The sequence below is a fragment of the Phyllopteryx taeniolatus genome, chromosome 7 (genome assembly GCF_024500385.1).
Source record: "Phyllopteryx taeniolatus isolate TA_2022b chromosome 7, UOR_Ptae_1.2, whole genome shotgun sequence".
NCBI lineage: Eukaryota > Metazoa > Chordata > Actinopteri > Syngnathiformes > Syngnathidae > Phyllopteryx > Phyllopteryx taeniolatus.
The window spans coordinates 1,061,086-1,076,036 of NC_084508.1; the positions used below are offsets into that span (position 1 = coordinate 1,061,086).

General features: G+C 41.8%; 1 protein-coding gene across 4 annotated transcripts in view; it reads left to right on the plus strand.

The window, feature by feature from the left end:
* The window catches only part of atpaf1 (ATP synthase mitochondrial F1 complex assembly factor 1), a 37,727-nt gene that overhangs the window by 8,376 nt on the left and 14,400 nt on the right, over positions 1–14,951 (plus strand). The window contains exons 1-4 of one of the 4 annotated variants that reach the window (XM_061780367.1): positions 1,033–1,139; positions 2,027–2,135; positions 2,592–2,654; positions 2,735–2,797. In XM_061780367.1, the coding sequence (XP_061636351.1) occupies positions 2,055–2,135; positions 2,592–2,654; positions 2,735–2,797 (207 nt within the window). In that variant the 5' untranslated portion in view covers positions 1,033–1,139; positions 2,027–2,054. Of the gene's footprint in view, positions 1–1,032; positions 1,280–2,026; positions 2,136–2,591; positions 2,655–2,734; positions 2,798–14,951 lie in introns of those variants that run through there. The other 3 variants (XM_061780365.1, XM_061780364.1, XM_061780366.1) reach the window with 3 other exon arrangements.

A 14,951-nucleotide genomic window follows, 5' to 3' on the forward strand; every position in this document is an offset into this window, starting at 1 on the left:
ACATGCCGTTTAACACTTCATGTGTCATGGTGTTTTTTGGTTTTGTTTCATGTTTTCCTCTGTTCCATGCTTTTCATGTCTTGTTTCCACTTTTAGGTTTTTTCAAGTGTTTCTTTGTTACTTTGATTCTCAGTTTTGGGACCTTGTTTTGTGAGCATTTTTCCCCCCACAATCCTTGTTTGCCTTTGTTTTGAATTAAATATCATTTTTGAGACTCCTGGCTTGCCTTCCTGCTTCCCTGCACTTTGGTCCTCCACGTTTGGCCTTAAATCTGGCCACACATGAAGCCGAAATTGTCATAACACCCAGCATGCCAGAGTTTATGCCACAGAGTGCAACCCGTGGCACCCGTGCCAAAGGTTGCCTAACCCTGGCCTAGACTCAGGCACGTGCACACTTAGCCACTAGGTGCTCAAGCACGTGCCCTTTTGTCCTGGATGAAAGAAGTGCCCTTTTTTGCTGTAGACATTTTTTGGTGTATTTTCTATTGAGTTTTATGGGTTACAAGTTGTAAAGTTTGCTGTATCTTGGTCTCATTTTTGTAAATCACAAAAACCTGCCATTTGAACAGCGGCGTGTTAACTTTTCATATCCACTGTATAGCCTCCCTTCACCTCCTTTGATAAGTGATATTATTGACTGTTGATTGGGTTAACAGAAAGACAGAAATAAATACAAAAATCAAAAATTAAACGTTTGCCGTTAATTAAATTGTATATTTATTTTCGCATATTTGTATAAAATTATATTATAGTTGATACAATAGTTTGGCGACTAGCCTGTGACCGGGTGACCTTTCATATCCACTGTATAGGCTCCCTTCACCTCCTTCGATAATAGTGATATTATTGACTGTTGATTGGGTTAACAGAAAGACAGAAATAAATAAAAAAATAAAAAATTAAACGTTTGCCGTTAATTAAATTGTATATTTATTTTCGCATATTTGTATAAAATTATATTATAGTTGATACAATAGTTTGGCGACTAGCCTGTGACCTGGTTTTCCAGTTCCATTTGGACGGAAACAATACACAAGTCAGCTCCTGGCCGGACTGCAATTGATGTCGGACAGGGGCGGGGAAAAGATGGCGGCTTACCTGGTGTACATGACTTGTATGTACAGGGGAATGTTAGCGGTAAGGGTGACGGGTATCAGGCCGTTGATACCTGGCGTGGTCCCGGCTCAGTTTCGGGCATTCTCGGTGCGAAAATTGCCGGAGTTGGAGGATAATCCTTACTATAACAAATACGAGGAAAAGATCCAGAATATCCGGAGGTTAGCCGGCTAGTTCTTGTTATCATTTAAAAATATATATATTTATTTATTTTTGTATTTTAAAATGAGTTGTCGTCATTCTGTTGTCACTATAATTCCTGCTCCCAGCAGTTTTATAGTGGCGAGCAAGTCTGCGTCACAGTCAGGAGATTTCGGTTCGAATCTCCTTTGGCTGTGCGGCGTTTTAGGGTAGTCAAACACAATCCGCTCCGGTGATGCTGGATGAATTTCATGTTCCAGGCTGAAACAGTCATCTTCGTTAAACTTTTATTGCGTGGACGGGCAGTTAAAGAAAGTAGAAATGGACTGTATGTCTGTCGAAAAAAAAAAGAAAAACAGTTGTTGTTAAATCTTTTAAATGCACACTGGGCTAAAGGCTCATTAGATTTACAGATGAAAGTACATACAGTCATGCATCATGACTCTAACCTTTGATGCATATTTTTCTAGAAATCATTGTTTGAACTCCAAATTCTACAACTTTGGGGCTTTTGGTTTAAAAGGTTCCACTGCAGTGTATAATTCAATCCACTGAGCACTGATGAGCAACATGTACCTACAGATGTGATGCTGGTGTCTTAATTGAAATGAGTATGAATTCAAACGGATGCACATCACTCACTTCCACATGGTTCAGCTGAAGCTCCATCAATTGAAATGTGAAAAATATGGGGCTTTGTAAACTATACTGTACATGTTAGCTGATGACTCAGTCTGATCACACAGTTCCTGTGTCTATATTTTCAGTTCCAAGCCTCAAGAGTTCAAGGCCCGAATGGAGAAACGCCATGAGTCCAAGAAAGAAGTGCTTGGAAACCCCAAGCAAGCAGAGTTTATGAGGGTCATGGAGCAGCAGGTGAAATACCATCACCAAGTCTGGAAATAACCTTAACTACAGTACAGTACCCTACATAAAAAAGTGCACTCTTTGAAAAGGTTTTTAAAATTAATTTCGCAGTAAACATGAGAACAATTTGTCAGAATTATGATGACAATTTGACTCTCATGTGGTTAAACTAGTTTTATTTTTCACAGGTTTGTATTCGTTTTTGTAACGTCGAAAGAACCTTTGGGGAAAATGACTTTTTGTGCCCATTGTTATCTCCATCCATTTTCTGTACCATGGATATTTTGTAGGTTATTATCCCATATACTGTAAAAATGATCATTTGGAAAGGAAATTCGGGGTGTACACTTTTAGGCTGAGTACTGTGTATCTGTGTATACTGTGTATCGTAGTTAGTAATAGTAGATGCAACTCCTTCAAATTCGGAGATGCGTAATGGGACATTTTTTTGTATTGTCTTTGCAGTTAGAGAAGCAAGACAAGCTGTCGGCTGGCGATGGAAAAGCAGGGGGTTTCACGAAAAATAAGGTGTGGCTTCATGCTTTTCTTGGTGATGAGGGTGGTGATAATTAGGATGATGGAGGCTGTTGTGGCATTCTGTTCTTTAGTCGCTGGGCTCCATCCTCAATCTTGAGCTGATCCAGGACAAGACAGGTGAAGAGATTGCCGAGGTGAGAGAGAGGTGGAGCAGTGTATATCAGTTATTTTTAGTTGGTTGGGTTGCAAAAAAAAAAACCAAAAAATTCAATTTACAAACAAAAAAACAACAAATGAATTCACAGATGGAAAATATGGCAAGATTGACATTAGATTTTGACTTAATCTCTTTGATCAACTAAGGTGGCTAAATTCACTCAATTTTTCTTCAATTGCTTCAAGAGACTTAATCAACCATCAATTCCATACTATCAACCTTATTCTTAATGTTAGTTAATTAATAGATTGTCATGCCCATCCCTTGTGAGCTAATGTTAAAGCAACAGTGCTGTGAAAATGTATTTGCCCCATCTCAAATTCTTAGATTTGTGCATATTTTCCCCACTTAAATGTTTAAGATCATGAAACAAATATAAATATCAGATAAATATAACCCAGGTGACCTTAAAATGCTGTTTTAAATGGTGACTTCATTTATTAAGGAAAAAAAACTATTCAAAGATACCTGGCCCTGTGTGAAAAAGTAATGTCCTCCTAAACCTAATAACTGGTTGGGCCATCCTCAGCAGCAACAACTGAAATCAAGCGTTTTCTATAACTGGTGTAGCACACATGCTACCACTCTGTGTAGAACTTACCCAAGAATGGCGGGTGCTTGGGTTCGTTTGATGTCAGGTGGATACCATGCTGGTGCACCTAATTTAAAGCATACTTCCAAATAACAATACCAAACTAAACAGCCTATTTAGTAATTGGTAATAATGAGACCCAGTGATGATGTACCGTAATTTCTCGTGTATAATGCGCATTTTTTTTGTACCCCCAAAAATTGTCAAAGTCAATAGTGCGCATTATACATGGGTAAAGGAGAAAATGAAAAATACTTTAACATTTTATAAATGTATGCCGCGATCTAGAGGTTATGAAATGCTGTACACTTTCATTCCACTATGCCACCGCCCCCTAGAGGTGATGAAAACATTGTATACTTTCCTTCTAGTATGCCTCCGAGAGGTTATGAAAAAGATGTAGACTACACTTTCATTACAATATGACAGGGGTACATATGACTGCATATATGTACAATTGTGCTCATAAGTTTACATACCCAGGCAGAATTTGTAAAATATATATTTTTTTTTAAATACAACTGATGATTGAACAATAACCATCATTTATTTCTTTATGGTTATGTTTTGTTTAATGATAATGCTTTTCTGAAATGCTTGACAGTTTAATTTGAATCCTATTAAAATAAAATTTTATGTGTATCGCCTGGTCCTTCATGTTTTCTTTAAATAATTGTACACAGCTTACAAATTCTGCCTGGGTAATCAAACATATGAGCACAACTGTTTGTCTTCTCATTTACTAAATAAAAGTAGGGCTGTGAATTTCAAAGTAAGAGCAAGGAAATAAAGTATTATGTGTTCAAATAAAGTGCTTAACTTCAGAATAATTAATTGAAAAAACGAACAAAATACAGATAATACTTCATGTTTTGATCAAATGGGTAGAAGCAAAATCATGGCTTGTAAAAATGCATTATACATAGGTTGAAGGGTTTTCCAGAATTTTAAGGTCAATTTTGGGGGTGCGCATTATAAACGAGAAAATACGGTAACTTTTAGGCAAAACCACGACCGCATTTAATAAATGCCTCAAAAATACTTAACATAAATATGTTAATTCAAAATAATAACAATTTGTCCTAAAAAAGAAAAAAAAAAAAAAAAGAGTGTCTCAGGCTCATTTGGTTGGTTGTAAACCCCAGTTGGTTTGAATTCAAGCTTATATTGGTGTTGGATTTATCTTACCCAACATTATAAAAAATAGACACAAAAGGAATGAAGACGCTGGTTTCTTTTTCTCATGAGGAGGGCGTATGGGAGATTGTTCAGATCACAGCCTCTCAACACGCTCTAACAATCTCCCCCGTCGCTCCTGCATTTATTTGAAAATAGGAGGGTTTTTCCCAGACATAATGTTCTAAACAATAAGACACAACACAAAACATTGGACCAACACCTGTCACGTCCCCGACCACATCCGATCACGTCCTTGGTCCAGGCGCCCTTCCATCGGATGATGCTGAGTCATCTTTTTGAAGGCGAGACATCTAAAATCGTCCATAATACTAATGCAAGCTAAGCAAATAAATGATAACTTCTAGATTATATTTAACATTTCCCTCCTGTTTATCATGTATTTGCACAAATTCTCATATCATCTTACAGGCACTTCATTTCGATTTTTAACTGTAGAATCATTTTTATGAAACAAATACATTTACACTCAGAGTAAACTTGTCATACATGAATGTTGTAGTTTAAACATCGTAATCACCTGGATCAGGAAACAAATCAGGTAAAACAACATCATCATCATCATCATCGTCATTATTATCAACTTCCAATAAAGGATAAATCTGCTCCATACGGTTCCATGTGGGTTATGGCTGTGGTGATTAATTTACTGATTAATGCCCGAATGCATGGGATACAACAACATCCACACAATGTCAGAATGGCTGCAAAAACAGCAATTGATATCAATATTGGTGAAATTAGGGTTTTATATTTACCAAAAACGTCCATTCAGCTGTTTCACAAGGAGTGTTGATTGAGGGTCCGTAAACCATTGATGGCTCTGGTCAAGCTGCCATCTGAAGCAGTATTGTTTGTTCTCCAAACATACCGCAAACACCTCCCTCTCTTGCGAGGAGCATGTCGACAGCTATGCGGTCTTTGGAACGTCCTTGAGCTGCTCGTGCACAGCTTCCAACCCATTCTGAGTGCAATTTCCTAATCTCTGTACATTGAAGTGGATATAGTTTATCCCATCAACATTTTTATTAATCGTACACCAACAGCATATGAAGTATTCAAATCCTCCTGCAACTTGGTCAGCTAATTTGTATTGATTAGGAACCCCACGAGGAACATGTATGTTTTATGTTGGATAATTTTACCTCTGCCAGGATAAATCTCTTTTTTGTCAAGTATGTCCAAAACACACAAGGAATTTGTCTCCGGTAGTTGGGGCCGCTCTAGTACAACAGACAGTCAAGTTACAGAACACTTTGGAGACATAAAGACATTGACAAAAAACAATTGTGCAAAAAGATGCAGTCCTCTAGCAGCAGTTTGAATGACTAATATCGCAATAGTCCGGTGCAATGACCATTGTGCAAAGGGCGCTGAGACTTCAAGGAGTGTATGCGGTTTAAAGTGACGAGTAGTGCGATAATCTGGGACAATGGTTGTGCAAATGTTGCAGATGCTCCTCATTCAGTGTGCAAATGGAATAATACAATCTTGTGATAATTATGCCGGAACTATGCGCAACAAAGGCCTGGGACCCATGCAAACAACACAATCTTTTCTCGCTACATTTGCTGCTTGTTCCATCAATAGTAACCAATTGTTATTTTGTCCTGAAACTCCTGTGACAACAAGGAACCAATCATCAGTAGTTATGTTGTTAACCATTAAAATTTCTCCACCTTTCTTTGAAGTTTTCAATGGCATTTTTGGTTTAACACGGTTCCTATAACACAATACTACTTGGAAGTGGGGATCTTTTCCACCAGAATAGGCCCACAAGCTCACTATCGAACACATTGGGTGACTTGATTTGTATTTCAATATTAAACTATGGGCCGTTTTGCTTAGGTTAAACTTCTTTCTATGTTCTTTAGCTGTTTTTTTTGACCAACTGGACCAATCATAACCTGTTTCACCAATAAGGTGTTCCCATTCAAAACCTATAGTTGCATACCAGTCATATCTAAATCCCCAATTCTGCCCATTCTCTTGAGCATCATTGGTGAGAGCCGCATATGGAATTATGATTAAAGCAGCTTGATTTTGGGGGGCACAAAATATTAAACCTTTTTGCCACGTTTGGAGGCCATGCCCACAATTTTGATCATCAGCTGTACTCCTTTTGACACGAGCTAATGATTCAAAATTTTTTATTATTGGGTTTGTCATATTGGTCCAGTTGGTAGGTGATTTTCTATCCAAAAAATGGGTTTTATCATTGAGGGTGGGACGTCCCATGTACCACAAAAACAAAACCAACATCATAGTAGCCAAAGTTGCTACGTAACAACTTAGCGAATCTCATAACCAACGTGGGTGTGCCTTTCTGCTGAGTTCTCACTAAAAGGGTTGGTGTCTTTTTTCTTCACTGACCAGCAAGCGTTTTCAGAATCTACACATCTGCTCCCGCTCCGTTATCAGACTTTTGCTCACCTTCCCTATTTGAGTACTCAGCTGAAATGACTCTTTTACAGTGTGTTAAATGAACCCACGTGTTTCTTTCTGCTATTTTTTTAAGGCTGTAAAGTGTCAATCTTTCTGTGCTACCATCCCTCCGGTTGAGACATGTGACACAGCATGTCTCAATATAGCAGCCCATTTGAATAGGTTTTTTTTTTTCTTTCCTGTGCTAATGTAAATTTCATTTTGTAGTTTTGCACTTTGTTTTTCCCAATAATTGCGGTCTTGTTGTGGAATACTCATATTGGCTATCAGTATAGATTGTACCATCTTTATTTATCATTAGTTTGCATGCCTCGGTTAATGCTACTAATTCAGCAGCTTGTTCAGCCAATTCCTGACAATCATGCTGTGTGCCTTTATCAAGTAAGGGTATTAGTGTGGCTGGATTTAAGGTTGTGAATCGCTCAACAGTCAAATGTGGTTGTGATAGCAAGATGGCAATGCAAGATAAATGTCTTGCAGGTGATAAAAACGCCATATTGGTTTGCAATAGGAGAGCAGACACTGTATGTGGGACCTTTAGGGTGAACTGCTCTCTAGTTGAAAAATAAGCTATTGGTCTTAGCTTATCACCGTATTGTTGTGTAAGTACGGAGGTCATGCAATAGGTCATTAAATTTAGAAGGCCTAGCGCAGCACTGGACACAAAATGTTGTTTAATGTCACAGAAGGCCTTTTCTGCCTCTGTACTCCATTAAACAGGTGATGTAATTTTAAGGTTGTTTTCATACATTAATTTTGACAATGGTGCAACAATTTCTGCATAGTTTGGAATCCATGCTCTACAATAATTTGTCAGACCTAAAAATGATTATTATATGTTTCTTCGTCTGTGGTTTAGGATTTTTTAAGACTATAGCTCTCCTATCTTCTAATTAGTCTTTCCTCCTATACTTAAATTATGGCCTAGATATTTAACTTGTCTTTTACATCATTGCAATTTATTTTTGTTAACTTTATGTCCCTCTTCTGTTGGATGATGCAGTAAGGTCAATGAATCTTTGCATGTCTCTCCATCTGTAGATGCCAGAAGACATGCGTGTTGTCATAACTTGTGAATAAATAGTTGGACTTTCACAGTAACCTTGCGGTAATCTAGTAAATGTATATATATATATATTTTTCTCAAATGTGAATGCAAACCAAAATTGACTGTTATTTTCTATTGGTACTGAAAAGAATGCATTACTTATGTCCACTACTGTAAACACAGTAGCGTCTGGTCTTAATGAATTTAACAATGTGCGTGGGTTTGGTACGCATGCTCTGTATTACTGCAGCTCATCACATTCTTTTTTATCTTCTATTTTTGTGATAAGCTGCAAGGCTGCAGACAACAGGGCCTTTCCCACGTTTAACGGTGGCTTGTCTTTTATTTTTTATATAATTTGATTCCTGCAACGCGGCTATTTTTTGTGTATTTAACCAACCATTAAAGCCGTGTTCGGTTATCCCTGTCTCTAAATATTAAATTTGATCAGGATCCTGTTTTTTTTTTCTTTAAGTACGTACAGGAATTTATGTACGTACAGGACTCCGGCATCCTCGTGGAATATGTCGGACTCCGCCGTCCCTTACTTGCCAGTGACTAGTATTACACAAGGTTTATTAAACACGGAATTTAAGTACGTACAGGACTCCGCCGTCCTCGCGGAATTTGTGGACTCCGGCGTCCTTTTTCCTAAAAAAATTTAACTCACCAGTCGTCTTCAATCCTGTGGATTGTCGTCAACCTTCAGATCCCAGTTGAGGAGAACGAAGACCAGTCCCGTAAAGGGTCTTACTTGCCGTGGCCACGGTCTCTTAACTGGAAGTCGGCTCCACAACTGGAATCCTCGGGTGTGTTGACATCCGGCTCGAAGGACCAATTTAATGTTGGATTTATCTTACCCAACATTATAAAAAATAGACACAAAAGGAATGAAGACGCTGGTTTCTTTTTCTCATGAGGAGGGCGTATGGGAGATTGTTCAGATCACAGCCTCTCAACACGCTCTAACAATCTCCCCCGTCGCTCCTGCATTTATTTGAAAATAGGAGGGTTTTTCCCAGACATAATGTTCTAAACAATAAGACACAACACAAAACATTGGACCAACACCTGTCACGTCCCCGACCACATCCGATCACGTCCTTGGTCCAGGCGCCCTTCACATCGGATGATGCTGAGTCATCTTTTTGAAGGCGAGACATCTAAAATCGTCCATAATACTAATGCAAGCTAAGCAAATAAATGATAACTTCTAGAATATATTTAACAATTGGTTAAACCCAAAGCAAAACATAAAACCTCTAAGTCAACCTGCCCTTAGTTGTCATCAGAATACACGGTCAATACACCTGTAGTGTATATTGGTCAAATAAAAATGTAATTAATTTAGGAGAAATGTAATTGCTAAAATCAAACGAGTGTCTCGAAAAGGGCACCACGTCACTTTTTAAAGTATAAACTTTAGGAGAAATTACGGGAAGCCTTTTTATCAGTCTCATAATCTGAAGGTTGTTACACTTAAGAAATTTTGAGTTCGAGATGACAGAGGTTTACTTAAACTCAGAACACACAAAATACAACCAAGACTGGAATTTTATGGTATGTTTAATGACATCTACAAGGAAACACAGCTACAACTACAAACTACAAAAAGAAAATAACACTAATGGTAAAAGAAAACAAAAATGAGGCGTACGAAAATGGAAAAGAGGACATCATGTGTGTGGTCGCTGGGCTAAAATAAATGGGCGTCTGGGCGTTTAATGCGTTGAGTCAGAGCGAGAAAAAGCAAAGTTGGGATTTCGTGTGAAGCTAGTAATTTCCCCAAAAATTAGGCTTCCCATTGGCTCACCACCTGTGGGATAGGGGTTGGGTGCAGTGCGAGCTGGGTGGTGGCCGAAGGCAGGGACCTTGGCGATCCGATCCCCGGCTACAGAATCTGGCTCAAGGGACGTGGAATGTCACCTCTGTGGCAGGGACGGAGCCCGAGCTGGTGTGTGAGGTCGAGAAGTTCCGACTAGATATAGTCAGACTTGCCTCCATGCACAGCTTGGGCTCTGGTACCAGTCCTCTCGAGAGGGGTTGGACTCTCTTCCACTCTGGAGTTTTACACGGTGAGAGGCGCCGAGCAGGTGTGGGTATGCTTATTGCCCCCTGGCTCGCCGCCTGTACGTTGGGGTTCACCCCGGTGGACGAGAGGGAAGACTCCCTCCGCCTTCGGGTGGGGGGATGTGTCCTGAATGTTGTTTGTGCCTATGCACCAAACAGCAGTTCAGAGTACCCGCCCTTTTTGGAGTCCTTGGAGGGGGGGCTGGAGAGCGCTCCCGCTGGGAACTCCATCGTTCTGCTGGGGGACTTCAATGCTCACGTGGGCAATGACAGTGAGATCTGGAAGGACGTGATCCCCCCCCCCGTTCAGAACCCGAGCGGTGTTCTGTTATTGAACTTCTGTGCTCATCACGGATTGTCCATAACGAACACTATGTTCAAGTATAAGGGTGTCCACACGTGCACTTGGCACCAGGACACCCTAGGTCGCAGTTCGCTGATCGACTTTGTGGTCGTGTCATTGGCCTTGCGGCCGCATGTCTTAGACTCTCGGGTGAAGAGAAGGGCGGAGCTGTCAACTGATCAACACCTGATGGTGAGTTGGCTACAATGGTGGGGGAAGATGCCGGTCTGACGTGGCAGGCCCAAACGTATTGTGAGGGTCTGATGGGAACGTCTGGCAGTATCCCCTGTCAGAAAGAGTTTCAACTCCCACCTCCGACAGAACTTTGCTCATGTTCCGGGGGAGGCGGGGGACATCGAGTCCGAGTGGACCATGTTCCGCGCCTCCATTGCTGAGGCAGCCGACCGGAGCTGTGGCCGTAAGGTGGTCGGTGCCTGTCGTGGCGGCAATCCCCGAACCCGTTGGTGGACACCAACGGTGAGGGATGCCGTCAAGCTGAAGAAGGAGTCCTATCGGGCATGTTTGGCCGGTGGGACTCCTGAGGCATCTGATGGGTACCGGCTGGCCAAGTGGAATGCAGCTTTGGTGGTCGCTGAAGCAAAAACTCTGGTATGGGAGGAGTTTGGTGAGGCCATGGAAAAAGACTTACGCATGGCTTTGAGGAAATTCTGGTCCGCCATCCGGCGTTTCAGGAGAGGAAAGCAGATAGATATAGCAGCACCCCATCCCCACCAACACTGTGTAGTGGGGATGGGGTGCTGCTGACCTCGACTCGGGACGTTGTGAGTCGGTGGAGAGAATACTTCGAAGACCTCCTCAATTCCACCGACACGCCTTCCCATGAGGATGTGTGGGTTCTCTGAGGCGGGCTCTCCTATCTCTGGGTTTGAGGTCACCAAGGTAGTTAAAAAGCTCCTCAGTGGCAAGGCCCCGGGGGTGGATGAGATTCACCCGGAGTTCCTAAAGGCTCTGGATGTTGTGGGGCTGTCCTGGTTGACACGCCTCTGCAACATCGCGTGGACATCGGGGACAGTTCCTCAGGATTGGCCAACTGGGGTGGTGGTCCCCCTTTTTAAGAAGGGGGACTGGAGTGTGTGTTCCAACTACAGGGGGATCACACTCCTCAGCCTCCCTGGTAAGGTCTAGTCAGGGGTGCTGGAGAGGAGGGTCCGTCGGGAAGTTGAATCTCAGATTCAGGAGGAGCAGTGTGGTTTTCGTCCTGGCCGTGGAACAGTGGACCAGCTCTACACCCTCGGCAGGGTCTTCATAACTTTTATGGACAGAATTTCAAGGTGCAGCCGAGGCGTAGAGGGGATCCGGTTTGGTGGCTTCAGTATTGCATGTTGTGGTTCTGTTGGCTTCATCAAGCCGTGACCTCCAACTCTCACTGGAGCAGTTCGCAGCCGAGTGTGAAGCGGCTGGGATGAGAATCAGCACCTCCAAATCTGAGACCATGGTCCTCAGTCGGAAAAGGATGGCGTTCCCTCTCCAGGTCTGGGATGATATCCTGCCCCAAGTGGAGGAGTTCAAGTATCTTGTGGTCTTGTTCACGAGTGAGGGAAGAATGGAACGGGAGATCGACAGTCGGATCAGAGCAGCGTCTGTAGTGATGCGGACTTTGCATCGGTCCGTTGTCCGAAGGCGCTAAGCCGAAAGGCGAAGCTCTCGATTTACCGGTCGATCTACGTTCCTACCCTCACCTATGGTCACGAGCTGTGGGTCGTGACTGAAAGAACAAGATCCCGGATACAAGCGGCCGAAATGAGTTTCCTCCGCAGGAGACCCCGGGGACGACCCAGGACACGCTGGAGAGACTACCTCCTTCGGCTGGCCTGGGAACGCCTCGGGACCCCCCCAGAAGAGCTGGATGAAGTGGCTGGGGAGAAGCAAGTCTGGGCGTCCCTGCTAAAGTTACTGGCACCCCGACCTGGTAGAAAATGGATGGATGGATGGCTAGAATGGAGATAAAGGAGAGTTTATATTCACCCTTTAAGGTCTTTTAGTACCCCGAATTACCACCGGGCTACACTGGCAATGAGTCTTTGACATCTCTGTGGAGATATTTTGCCCCACTCTTCCTTGCAGAATTGTTTGAATTCAGCACAAATGGAGGGTTTTCGAGCATGAACGGCCTTTTTAAGGTCACGCCACTGCATTTCAATCAGATTCAAGTCTGGACTTTGACTCGGCCACTCTAAAACCTTCGTTTTTTAAAAAGCCATTCAGAAGTTGACTTGCTTTGTTTTGGATCATTCATCCTGCTGCAGAACCAAAGTGTACTTCAGCTTGAGGTCACAAACTGATGGCTGAACATTCTCCTTTACAATTTTCTGTTAAAGAGCAGAATTCATGGTTTCATCAATCACAGCAAGTTGTCCAGGTCCGAAAGAAGAAAATCAGCCCAAGACCATCACACTACCACCACCAAATTTGACTGTTGGCTTCCAAAAAGCTGAACTTTCAATCTTTTAAGTCCATATAATATTCTCTCTCTCGGAATCGTTCAGATGTATTTTTTTTTTTTTTTGTAAAAGTAAGATGAGCCTTTGTTCTTTTTGGTTTTCGCCTTGGAACATTTTTGCCCTGTCTCTTCCTTATTGTTGTGTCATGAACACTGACCTTCACTGAGGCAAGGGAGGCCTGTAGTTCTTTAGAAGTTGTCCTGAGTTCCTCTGTAGGCTTCTGAATTAGTCATTGCTGTTCTCTTGGGGTAATATTTTTAGGCTGGCCACTCCTGGGAAGGTTCACCACAGTTCCATGTTTTCTCCATGTGAGGATAATGGCTCTCCCTATGGTTCGCTGGAGTACTAAAGCTTTAGAAATTGCTTTTGTAACCCTTTCCAGACTGATAGATGTCAATTACTTTTAGGCCTGGGCGGTATATCTATCATTATTATTATTTTTTTAATTAAGTTGAGTTTTCCGCGACCCTAGTGAGGAGAAGCGGCTCAGATAATGGATGGATGGAAGTTGAGTTTTTATTGCGGAAAATTAAAAAACTAATAAACCTTTGTTTTCCCGCTTTTGATGTGGCGCACGTTTTGCCCCTATGGGCTTCCGTAGCTTCTGCCCTCCCCGTTGTTTAAGTTACAGACTAGCGTAATGAAGGAACCTGTGCTTTAAAATCTCCTATTACTCCCGTGGTTCCACGCATGCTCGTTTTCGTGAAAGAACTTCGTTCACAACAATGTATAAAAACCAACCAATTTATTCCTGACAGAGGAGTCTATACATTTTGCAGAGCTCTGGGTTCGTAACTACCCTATCTTATCCTTAGCAGATAAAGTAGTCGAACCAAAACTATCTGACTCTACCCCAGACTTATACAATGTTTCAAACAGGCCAGTATGGAATCGCTGTCGTCTGGTCCGTAATCTGACGTCATCGTTGTTCGGCTGAATGATGACTATCTGATCTGGCTCCAGAGACCGCCTGCAGATGTCGCCTGCATTCAATGTTTATAGTGGCTCCCCACAGTTCCTTTCTTCCTTGACATCTGTCTCCAAATACCCCGCGATGGGGGCCAAATACCCCCAGATGGGGGCCTTCCAGCAATATACTCCTATACTCCAATACACATTCTCGCTTTCCTTCCATACTAATTATCCCATGAAACTCTATATTATATTCTATTACATATATAATTACATATTAGAATATAAAGTATTCTATATTCCCTTCAGTAACAACATTGCTATCACTAATGAGAGCGCAAAGTTTGTTCAAAAGAGAGGAATTGCGGCGACAGACATGGAATAAGTACCATCATTTCTTGTGTATAATGCACATAACGTATGCCGCCATCTAGAGGTTATGAAAAAGCGGTACACGTTCATTTCAATATGCCACCGTCACGTAGAAGTTATGAGAAAGGTGTACACTTTCATTCTAATATGCCAACTACACCTAGACGCTATGAAAAAGGTGTCGCCTCCACTTTCATTCCAATATGACAGGGCTACGTATGACTACATAATATGTACAGTTGTGCTCATAAGTTTACATACCCTGGCAGAATTTGTGAAATATTCTTTTTTTTTTAATACGACTGATGACTGAACAACAACCATTATTAATTTCTTTGTTTTGTTTGATGATAATGCTTTTCTGAAATGTTTGAGAGTTTAATTTGAATCCCATTCAAATAAAACTAAATGTTTCGCCTGGCCCTCGGGTACAATTTTTTCATGTTTTCTTGAAAAAATTGTACCCATCTTACAAATTCTGCCTGGGTAATCAAAGATATGAGCGCAACTGTGTGTTTTCTTACTCACTAAATAAAAGTAGGGCTGTGAATTTAAAAATATCCATCCATCCATTTTCTGAGCCGCTTATCCTCACTAGGGTCGCGGGAGTGCAGGAGCCTATCCCAGCTGTCATCGGGCAGGAGGCGGGGTACACCCTGAACTGGTTGCCAGCCAATCGCACAATTTCAA